The sequence below is a fragment of the Ostrea edulis genome, chromosome 6 (assembly GCF_947568905.1).
Source record: "Ostrea edulis chromosome 6, xbOstEdul1.1, whole genome shotgun sequence".
NCBI classification, from domain to species: Eukaryota; Metazoa; Mollusca; class Bivalvia; order Ostreida; family Ostreidae; genus Ostrea; species Ostrea edulis.
In genome coordinates, this window is record NC_079169.1 from 80,744,319 (window position 1) to 80,755,815 (window position 11,497).

Here is an 11,497-nt window from a genome sequence, read left to right on the forward strand (position 1 = left end):
CATATTCCTATAGATTGTGTTAGTCTTGCGTTACCTTTGTCTTTCGTGTTCCTTGTCGCGTGGTCTTCGAATATGCAGGGAGACTGCACAAGAAGAAAGGTGAACGAAAAGTTGAACAATGAAGTAATGAGCAGCATGTCATATCATGATTTAGAAAGCAAGTCGGATGTGCATATTGACATGAATAGTCCACGTAAAACATACGTTTGCATTGCATGAATTAATATGTAAATAAGGAATGCTAGACGAAGAGACCAGAAATCTGAAGATATCGGAAGGAATTCAAATTGAGCACCCATTTCTCTCGGTCTGACTAAAGCCAGCCCCTACAACGAAGTGAATTGGTAGGGGCTGGCTTTAGTCATTTCTCTCTGTTATGCTTGTTTTTGTTCTCTATATGACGAGTATTTTTTCCTCTCCAAGTGCCTATTTCTCTCTTTTTTCTTGTTTATTTCTCTATATCACAAGTGCCCGTTCCTCTTTATTTTTGTTGTTTATTTCTCTATATAACTAGTGACTATTTCTCTTTATTTTTGTTGTTTATTTCTCTATATCACAAGTCACTATTTCTCTTTATTTTAGTTGTTTATTTCTCTATATCACAAGTGCCCGTTCCTCTCTATTTTCTTTATATAACAAGTCACCATTTCTCTTTATTTTTGTTGTTTATTTCTCTATATAACAAGTCACTATTCTTCTTTATTTTTGTTGTTTATTTCTCTATATCACAAGTGACTATTTCTCTTCATTTTTCTTGTTTATTTCTCTATATAACAAATCACTATTTCTCTTTATTTTTGTTGTTTATTTCTCTATATCACAAGTAACTATTTCTCTTTATTTTTCTTGTTTATTTCTCTATATCACAAGTCACTATTTCTCTTTATTTTTGTTGTTTATTTCTCTATATCACAAGTGACTATTTCTCTTTATTTTTCTTGTTTATTTCTCTTTATAACAAGTGACTATTTCTCTCTCTTTTTGTTTTGTTTATTTCTCTATATAACAAGTCACTATTTCTCTTTATTTTTGTTGTTTATTTCTCTATATAACTAGTGACTATTCCTCTTTATTTTTGTTGTTTATTTCTCTATATCACAAGTCACTATTTCTCTTTATTTTTGTTGTTTATTTCTCTATATCACAAGTGCCCGTTCCTCTTTATTTTTGTTGTTTATTTCTCTATACAACAATTGACTATTTCTCTTTATTTTCGTTGTTTGTTTCTTTATATAACAAGTGACTATTCTTCTTTATTATTCTTATTTTCCTCATTATATTCTGCTCCATTTTTCTTGTTTTCAACAAGACAAATGGCTATGCTTATATTTTTTCTACTTTCATGACAGTGTTAACCCGGCTTTATTAACTGTAATTTTTTCAGTGAATACCTTTGACACCTGACTGAGTAATCCATCATGCTCACCATCCTTACTTCAATTTACTATATTAATCTTTTCACAATGATGGTTTACAAGTTTTATCTACATGTACATGTATATATTTCCACAAGATGAATTACATTCTTTGATAAATTTTTTTATCATGTATTGCGGGAAAATGATCAATCGCCTCCAATTTTGTAACTGCTCTACACTGTATAAGAAAACCGACCACAACATGCATCATTTACAATATCTTTTCAGTTTTATTATAAAATACAAATGCTGCTATAATTTTTTAATTTTTTTTTTTTACATACAATTATATACTAAAGTATGGTTAGACTTACCTGCTTTATGGACAGTTGAAATGCAATACTAGTCTAAACTATGAGAAGATAAACGGATGTTAGTTGTAGGGATGAAATTATATCGTCAATCTCAGTGACGTTTCTGTCGTTAAAAATTATACCATTTGCAGGTGTCGATATGTTTAAGCCGTAATCATATGGTTCGATTACAAGAAACCATCGTAAATATAACTGTATGACAATTAAAATCGAAATATGAGCAGAACTCTTGACAAAAATATATTTTTGCAATATTTCGACACTATGCCTTGTACAAGGCAACGGCCTTGAAGCCAACAGCTGTTTACAACATTATTTACAATGTCATTGTTTATCACTCTTTTCATTCAAAACGACGCAATTTCTCCGTTTCATAAAAACAATGATATAACAGTGTAAGCAAAGTAATACTTATTCACTTAAAATACAACTAATATATTACTTAAAAGCAGTGGTTTTAATTTTTAAATGACTGCGAAGGTGCACAATGTAAATCGATAAAGTTGTATGAAAATTAATTTTGTTGAACCTGTAAAAAAAATTATATGTATATATCTTTTGACCTAAAAATTATCAACATCGGGCAAATTAAAATTACTTTCTAATATCGTTATGTAGATAGTTGTAGGATGGACTAATCGTTTATTAACCTGTATTATGTAATTATGTAAACCATGACTTAGTGAAAATCTCACCGGTATTGGTTAAGGCGCTCGCTTCACAACCATGAGGCCCGGGTTCAATTCTCGTTCCCGGCGTTAAGACGTTTAAGATCGAGGGAAAAAAAAAAAAAAGATACGAATGGCATAAGTCGATTGTGAGTTTGATTAGGAGGTCAGGCTCAAAGCCGAGTCAGACTTGAGACGACAGATGTAGAAACCTGATGAAGTAAAATCTTCTGAAAACTTTACACGGTAGTCGTCGGGAAATCTGTATCTGGAACTGGTACTACTTATGGTTTATGTCATGAAACCACTTATATGATTTTCATTTAAAAAGTCGACTATCTAGTCTACATATTGGCACGTTCTACAAATCACGTGGTTGTGTTATAATAAGCTGCTTCCATGATGCTGAGTTTTGTGGTATACAAAATTGCTGTTGGCCCATCTATCCAGTTCTCTAGTGTTCATTGTGTAATTCAACGAAATGTACCTGTATAATCTTATAATTACAAAGATTAAATGTGATATGTCCCCTTGAAACAGATCTGCAACTTAGTGAATACTCTACCGCCTACTAACTACAAGAATATCGCACGCTACAACACCCACCCTCACAAAAAGTCACGATTTTAAAAGAAATGTTTATGTATCATTTTCTTCTCAGGGATATTCCCCAGCGAGTACTGTATTCCAAATCATATTAAACAGTCAACTTTTGCATATTTGAGGATGTAAAAATCCTGTATTTCAAAAACCTGTTTAAAAACATATTCGCAAACATGACAAGCAGTGAAGAGTTCATTTGATTTATTCACGAATAGAATCTTCTGACTGTGACGTCAGTGAACGACTTTTGTAGATACAAGGACCATGAAAATATTTTGCATGCTGGACTTTTACGAATATAATATTTTAATGCTTTCTTAAGTCTAATGATTACCCCCCAAAAAATTGATTAAAATGCATTATATAAATCATATATGTACAATTATGTTTTATACTGTATAGGTACAAGTACAATCATAAAATTATTATCAATGTACATTATATATATATATATATATATATATATATATATATATATATATATACACACACACACAAGAAATCAAATTCAAATATGCAAAAATCTTGATTTATATTCGATACTTCTGTCCATTACGTTCAAAAATGTTGATGTATGATCGATAAATGTGTTCTTTATATACGAAAATATTTATGCATGTTAGATAAATCTTGATTTTTATGCAATCGAATATAAATCAAGATTTATCGAATATAAATATAAAGATTTTAGCATATAAATTACAAGACTATCGAATATACATAAAAATTTATTGAATATTCATTAAGATTTATGGAATATACATCAAGATTCATTGAATATAAATCAAGATTTATCAAATATAAATCAAAGTTTTGGAATAGAGATTGCAAGATTATCGAATATAAATCAATATTTCGCATTATAAATAACACAATTATCAATATCCACCAATTGTTTTTTTTTTAAAATATAGATAACAAGATTATCGAATATAAATTAAAATATTTGCATCTAAATCAAATTTTGTATAATATTTCAACGTTTTACACGCCATAAACATAAGGAGAAAGTGTTTAGACTACTTGGTTTTTGTGGATATGAAACAATAGGATGGGGGGAATTTCTGCGGCTTCACCGAGTATACACAGTTCTCCATGCTGCCATTGTTCATACAAACAACATCTATTCCTAAAATATAGATCAGTACTAATGATAAATACATAAAAGTTATACTTTTATTTTGCGATCAAGACCCTTTTCGCGAATAAGAAAAAATCTAAAATAGAAGAATTAATGATACAGATCACATTAACAAATATATACGCAATGTAATCACGCAATTGCTGTTGATAACGTTGTAAAACTCGGACTTTTTAGTACTTGGTGTGTAAATATGTGTACATGCCATAAGGAATATCTACATGTTTTTTCAAATACTATTTCTGAGTTTATTTCAAGACCGGCATCCCCTCAGACCAAAGCACCTTTCCATTAACCAGACGATACTATTATTGAAGTCGCCTTCGTTTCCAGTAACGCCCATTACCGACTGGCGACTTCGGAAACGTACGACAGCGAGCGTTGGCGATTGGCGATTTCAGAAATGTACGACAGCGAGCGTTGCCGATTTCAGAAACGTACGACAGAGAGCGTTGGCGATTGGCGATTTCAGAAATGTACGACAGCGAGCGTTGTGGCGATTTCAGAAATGTACGACAGCGAGCGTTGTGGCGATTTTGATACCGTACGTCAGTGAACGTTGTCCGTTAGATAAGCAAGTGAGCACTGCCGAGTTAGCAGGCGACGGTGTCGGAAACGCAACGTTAATGGAAAACAAACCCTACATAAATCTATATCTAATGACTTCATAATGTACACCCGAACCTAATGACTCAGGTCTTTTCATTTTAAAAACCGTAGAATATATTTTTATTCGCATTATTGATGAAGATAATTTTTTTCATAACTATTAAAAATACATCAAAATTGAGAGAGGAATAAGAAGTTTATACTTTTGTATTTTTACATTTATTTTATACCATAAAACCGCACCTTGTTTTAAGTTTCAAAGTAATTTTGCAAAAAGGTTGTATCGTGTGCAAATTCAGCGAACTAATGGCTTTTAAATTGACGTCACTTGTAGTAAATTTATCTTGGTCTTTAAACCGCGAGCACGCGTACTACAGTTGTTCGATTTTCATGTTATGCTTTGGGATAGATCGAGGAATGAACACACAACACAAAACATACAATACAAACCACTTTGTGGTTATTGGTGTTTTATGACACTGTCTGATGGCATCGATCGATTGTGACAATCGACAAGAAAAAAGTACCCCTATCATGGCCTGTGTATCAGAAACTTCACGATGAAACGAACTTGAGTATCATGGGAGTCTTCCATTTATCTATTTAGGACTGGTTTACCGTAGAAATATATTGAATGATCTATACACTAAATAACCCAGAATGTGTGTGACCTGCTTATATCTATGTTTAGTAAACATTCTGACGGAAAGGCGGGGCTACTTAAATAGTAACCAATCAAACATGGGTTGACGTAAGGGTTTTTCCAGGTATGGTCTAAGTTAAAGCCTGAAGAATACCGCCCGAGAGTGTACGAATAGGCCTTCATTCGTGACCTTTTAAAGTTCAACAGCTTTTCATTGATTCACCAGTCACGTGTTCTAACGAAGCATATATTTTTTCGGTTGTTATTAAAACTGAACAGTTTGACTTTATATCTCATATAAAAAAGGCGCTCCTTCCATAGCATAGCGTTTAAGAAAGTATGCATACTGGTAGGACTTAACTTCATAAAAAATAAACCCAACTGGATGTGTATGGTTGTATTTAATGACTATTACTTACATGTGCTTCATCTTTTTCTTCTTCAGAGTTTGCCTTAATTGACCGGTATCTTGAAACAAGTCATTTAACCAAAGAATCAGAAATGGACATTAATGTAGATCAGAAGGTAATATTACTTGCCATTTTCCAAGAATTCAGTAATTGTACCGTGAAGAAAATATCAATGAATCAATGACATGCTTCATTTTCTTGTAGGTCCCTCAGAATACTTGCTTGATGGGAACTGAAAGTTTGAATCTTCCTGCAATCGTGTGTGAAGGACAGTTTACGTGCTCAGTTAACACGTTTATGGAAAATATGGGAGATTTTGCACCCCAGTCACAAACTGTAGTGCCGGTAACAGAGAACGCACAGGAATTCCAAAACCCAGAAAGTCCCAAATGTTTTATAGACATGGACAGTCATCATGATCATGACATTTCGTTGTATGACCCGAACATTGTTGTTAAAACCGAAAAAGTGTATGTGCCCTGCTCGATGTCTTCAACAAACAACATTCCGAATCTACCAAACTTCTGTAGTATAGACAATGAACCTTACGTCCCGTCAGTGAAGACAGAATCATTTGAGACTTTCTCGTGTGTGAACCAGTATGGAAATTGTGATATTGGTTCTGCTGTTGTTGTCGCCCTTAAAAATGAAATTAGTCAAGTTTGCAGAATTCTAGGAATTTCACCAGGTACAAATATACCTTTTTTTCCCCGAGGAAAATTTATGTGAATTAAATTTCCAAGAAATTTGTTGAGCAGATAACAAGATGAATTCAATCTCATTTTGGTAAAAATACTGGCCGTAATTGATAAATGTTATGCGCGCCAATCCCATCGACATAAACACATTTTTCCATGTTTCAACGTGAAATTATGCTTAAAGTACACCGAATCAATAAAACCGAAATACGCAGTCAATTAGAACGAATAGCTTTTGCGAAAAATATAACTTGAGATTTGATTAATGATAACACTAATGACACTATACACATCAGTTAACAGAGTTTTGTTTTCATCAATGGAGCATGACGACCTGTGTGTATTTTCAGTTTGTTTACCTTGTGTATTTACCTGTATCAATCTAGCTCTTACCTGACTAATGAAGTGTATTTTTGGTGTTTTAATAGATCCGAGGTCTTGGTCGGAATCTGATGTTCTGAGGTGGATGGACTGGCACGGCAACCAGTTCAACGCTTCGTACGGTGTCACAGAAGCCTTCAGAATGTGCGGAGCCCAGTTATGCCGTTTGAGTAATGAGGATTTTAAGAGGAGATCTCCTGAGGCAGGGGCGAATCTATATGCACAACTCGATGTTTGGAAAAATGGTACATAACTAAATTTCTTGCATTCAAATCACGCAAATAGCGAAAATAGAAATTGTTTTGTATGATATGTTAGTTTCGTATAAACTTAATGCAGTTATGTAAGTGTCTTTTGCTACTTTTGTTTTAGAAGATATTTTTGGCTTATATTGGGTTATTTTGTATATGTCATTTTGTTTTTCGTTAACAGCCTGTAGTCTGCCTAATCCGCAAATAAAGCAGACGACTCCTGACTTTTATTTCCCGCCAGCGCCTACAGAGTCCTACATAACTCCGTCTCTATCCCCAACCCCCAGTACAACCAGTGAGGAAAGCTACCAAAGCAGCTCACCAAAAAGTTCTCAGTCGGAGGAAGAAGTCACCGCACAAAATTGTAAGTTCATGTAATTGAAAAAACATTATAAAACAACAACAAACGAATCCACTCTTGTTTCACGTGATTGTACGAGACGGTTTCTTACCTGTCTAATTCTTTAAATTCTGTTTTCAGACCATAGTAATGTAAACAACGGAAAACAAACTATCCATCTTTGGGAGTTTCTGAAGGAACTTCTGCTTCAGCCAGACAGTTACAGTGGATGCATCAAATGGGTCAGTCGCCCCGACGGAATTTTCAAAATCGAAGATTCCTCACGAGTTGCAAGGTTATGGGGGAAAAGAAAAAACCGACCAGCCATGAACTACGATAAACTGAGCAGGTCTATTCGCCAGTACTACAAGAAGGGGATCATAAAGAAAACAGAGCATTCAAAGCGACTCGTGTACCAGTTCTGTCAACCATACCTGTGAAAAGACGCAACTTTATAAATAAAAAAGTATGGCTTGATACGAAGGACGTTTCCCAAAATGTCCACATCACACCCTTCGTGTGATTCATTAAAATGGCCACTGCTTGGTTTGTAACTTTTCATGTGACGGTGGTTACCGAATCCCGGTCCTAGCAGAATGTAACCAGCTAAATGAAGTATTTCTAAATGGCAGCTATTCTTGAACGTTTATCTGGTGCGGGCACCAGTGATGTAGTCATCGGAGATTCTCTGGGATTCCTCTTGTTGCTACTCTTGCCACTCTTGTCGACCCGATGGCAGTTATTTTATATACATGAATTCCAATAACATTTGAAAGTGAATAGCACACGTGTGTTTGATTTCCATTATTATAACGTATAACTGTTATAATAACTATAAGTGCCCTTTATTTCATTGTATTTATCTTTGACAGCTGTTAATGATTTCTTGATTTTTGAATTTTATTCAATTTCAATAACTCATACTTACTGAATTTGAAATTTTGCCGTATTTGTTGTTAGTATCAAAATATGGCAAATATAAGCATAAAATGTGATACTGATTTGTACAAAATGTTAATTTTTAGGCAATAAATTATTTTTGACAACATATCAGTGGGTTTTTGTATTGGTAACAGTGATTGTACATTCTGTTGAATGTCTACTAACGAAGTACGCGACACTACATACTGGATTTAACGGGTTTGTGTGACGTTACAAAGATACAGAAGGTCTGATGGCTCCCCTATCATCATTGTACAAGATTATGATGAACTTGCATAATTGTATGTGATAAATGACAAGTATATTTAAATAATTTTGAATAAGAATTTTTAGTATTTTAATTATAAACGATTGAACAAAAGGTAAACACAGTAGGCAGGAATATCTATATCAGTTTCTGATATATGGAAGTTCACCGGACTTAATTTTGACATATATATATATATATATATATATATATTCGCCTTTTCATAATAAAATATTAATTAACAACCCTCTGAAGAGAAAGCGGTGTATAAAAACGCACGTGCATAACAATTGTAGAATTCTGAAATTTAGGGGGTTTCCCAAAACAGTGGCGGTGGTGAAGAACATTGCATAATAATTATTGTTTGATTTATCGCATACACGATCCTAAACCAATCCTACTGATGTGCCAGGTAAACTCTTAATTAGTGTTGTTGTCAGGGCAAGTTGTATAATCTGTAAACATACTATACTTTTCAATATGTAAATATGTCAGTACATGCATTTAGTGCAATGGAGATTACAAAGTGAATTAAATTAATTCAATTTAAAATTTAGTGTAAAATTGCAATGATAATAATAGTAATAATAATGATAATTTATCTTTTTTTCGGTGTAATTTTTTTCTTTTCCGAACGACATAAACAACAAAGCTAGTTTCAACTCTAGTATGCAATCTCTCTCTCTCTCTCTCTCTCTCTCTCTCTCTCTCTCTCTCTCTCTCTTCAAAAATATATAAATATATACATGTATTTATGAAATGATATTCAAAATAGAGATATTTTATTTAAACTGAATTTGAAACAACCAGGAAGATGGAATTCCTGCAATAGACTTGAATACGATAGCACAAACAAAGAAAACTTGATAGTTGAACCTGTCTGTAAATATAGAACACTGGATATATAAGTTGAATCCCGTGAACCTCATACACATTCACATTGTTTTCATCCATCATGTGAAATTACAAACATTTCCGGCATGGTATTTTTATTATGTGATAAAATTTAACCCTTATGAAATATGGACTTATTCTTGGTATAACCCCCAACCCCCTCCCCCACCAAAACAAAAAACAAAAAACAACAACAACAACAACAAAACATCGGCATATAGACACTAAATATTGAATGCTTTTATTTGCAATTCACGAAAATGTAATGTAGATTTTTTATTCAATAAATATTTTCATCATTCTATGAATCACTTCAAAAGGGGTTAATAAAGCCGTGGACGTTGTATCGCGTATGAAATGTTCCGTGCTTCTTTCAAAATAATAGCAACTATTATACCTTTTTGTGGGGATATGCCTCTTTTTAAAAAAATATAGAGATTATAAGATTTTGTTGCATGGATTGTGTGTAAGATATGGAGTGTTGATTGTTTGTTGTGAAACTGACAATATTGATGGAAAATATCCTTCTTCTTCAATTAACATAGTCAACAAAATATACATGTAAAATTCTCTAAAGTTTAAAGTAATTAAATGTGGTGAAATAATTTAACATTTTCCGTAACAAAACAATATAATGTACTCATAGCCGTTAATGTAAACTTATATTGCCAAAAAGTGTAAATATATCGTATAAGGACAAATTTTATATTCTTAAGCTGGAAACATATCTAACATTTTGATATATAAATACCAAGTACATGTATTTAGTGCATATGTAATATATGTACTCCAGTTTTTTCTTCTTCAAGATGATGTAATAAACATGATCTTGTCAATTTGAATACATGTACAGTCTTTACAATACATATTATTACATCACTTTGAACATAAAAAAAATCGTAATTGAAATACAAGATATTTTATTTGAATTGAATTAAAAATAATATCAAACATGAAAGACAAGCCATATGATATTTTCAAAAATGCGTGGTATACTGCACGAGTACAATAGTGTAAACAAAGACTACTCAATACACACACATGTCGACCAGTCTGAAAATAGAAGTAAGTGATGTCTCGTGAATTTCATGCGTGTAGTCATTGTTTACCTTCATCATGTGCAATTACAATATTTCCGAAACGATATATTTATAACATTACGAGCTATAAGTCAACGCTGATGAAATATTTATTCACATGTGAGCTGTACTGATGTATTTTTTCAAATCTTAGAAACTGAGTAATACATTAGATTTATTCATTTGTAATTCATAAGTTTTCATGATTTTATGAAATATTTCAAAAGTGTACTAAAAATATATATATCGCCGATTTCATGTGAGGTGTTAGTGGTGTTTTTTTTTTTCTAGAACTGGTGTCAAGCGTTACATTTTCTAATATCTTTTCAAAAATAAATTGAGATGGTATGATTCGGTGTGTAGAGTGTTGGCCGATTGTTGTAAAATTGACAATATTGATAAAAATAATATGTTGATATATTTGACCTTCAATCAGTCTAGTCGAAAACGCACGCATGCGATATTCTCTGCAATAATACTGTTAAGTAAATAAAGATTTGGTAATATTAAATTTGCAATTCTAACTCTCGCATAATCGTTAATGCAAAAGTTCATTTAGATTACCGACTCGTGTAAATATTATAATTGTGGCTAGGGTTAAATTTACTCTATAAACAAGCAAAAAATTATACCAAAATGATATCGATGATTCACCAATGTTTCTCACGATTCCAAATCCAGTGGGCTAAAGAGGGCCCTTAATAATGTTCATAATTTTACAAGTAGCAATGACATATTCCAATGTAGTACCTACAAATCTAGAAAATGGCTAAGAGGAAGTAATTACACCAGGATTTCAGATTCCGGATCCCTCTATTTATCTTTTGTAGTTCATACCTTATTAAAATGTAGGGGGGAA

General features: G+C 32.7%; 1 protein-coding gene across 2 annotated transcripts; it reads left to right on the top strand.

Moving 5' to 3' along the window:
* The first annotated feature begins 5,566 nt into the window (after positions 1 to 5,566).
* LOC125647577 (SAM pointed domain-containing Ets transcription factor-like) lies at positions 5,567 to 8,526 on the top strand. 2 transcript variants are annotated; one of them, XM_048874303.2, is made up of 6 exons: positions 5,567 to 5,745; positions 5,842 to 5,921; positions 6,011 to 6,494; positions 6,933 to 7,130; positions 7,318 to 7,500; positions 7,618 to 8,526. In XM_048874303.2, the coding sequence occupies exons 1-6, from the start codon at positions 5,736 to 5,738 to the stop codon at positions 7,914 to 7,916; spliced, it is 1,254 nt and encodes a 417-aa protein (XP_048730260.2). In that variant the 5' UTR covers positions 5,567 to 5,735; the 3' UTR covers positions 7,917 to 8,526. The 2 variants fall into 2 exon arrangements, with proteins under 2 accessions (XP_048730260.2, XP_048730261.2); XM_048874304.2 differs by having other exon boundaries at positions 5,624 to 5,733.
* Positions 8,527 to 11,497: the final 2,971 nt, after the last annotated feature.

Coding starts and splice junctions, on each gene's coding strand:
- LOC125647577 (XM_048874303.2), top strand. Junction 6,495..6,932: donor AATTCTAGGAATTTCACCAG/GTACAAATATAC, acceptor GTGTTTTAATAG/ATCCGAGGTCTTGGTCGGAA. Junction 7,501..7,617: donor AGAAGTCACCGCACAAAATT/GTAAGTTCATGT, acceptor TTCTGTTTTCAG/ACCATAGTAATGTAAACAAC.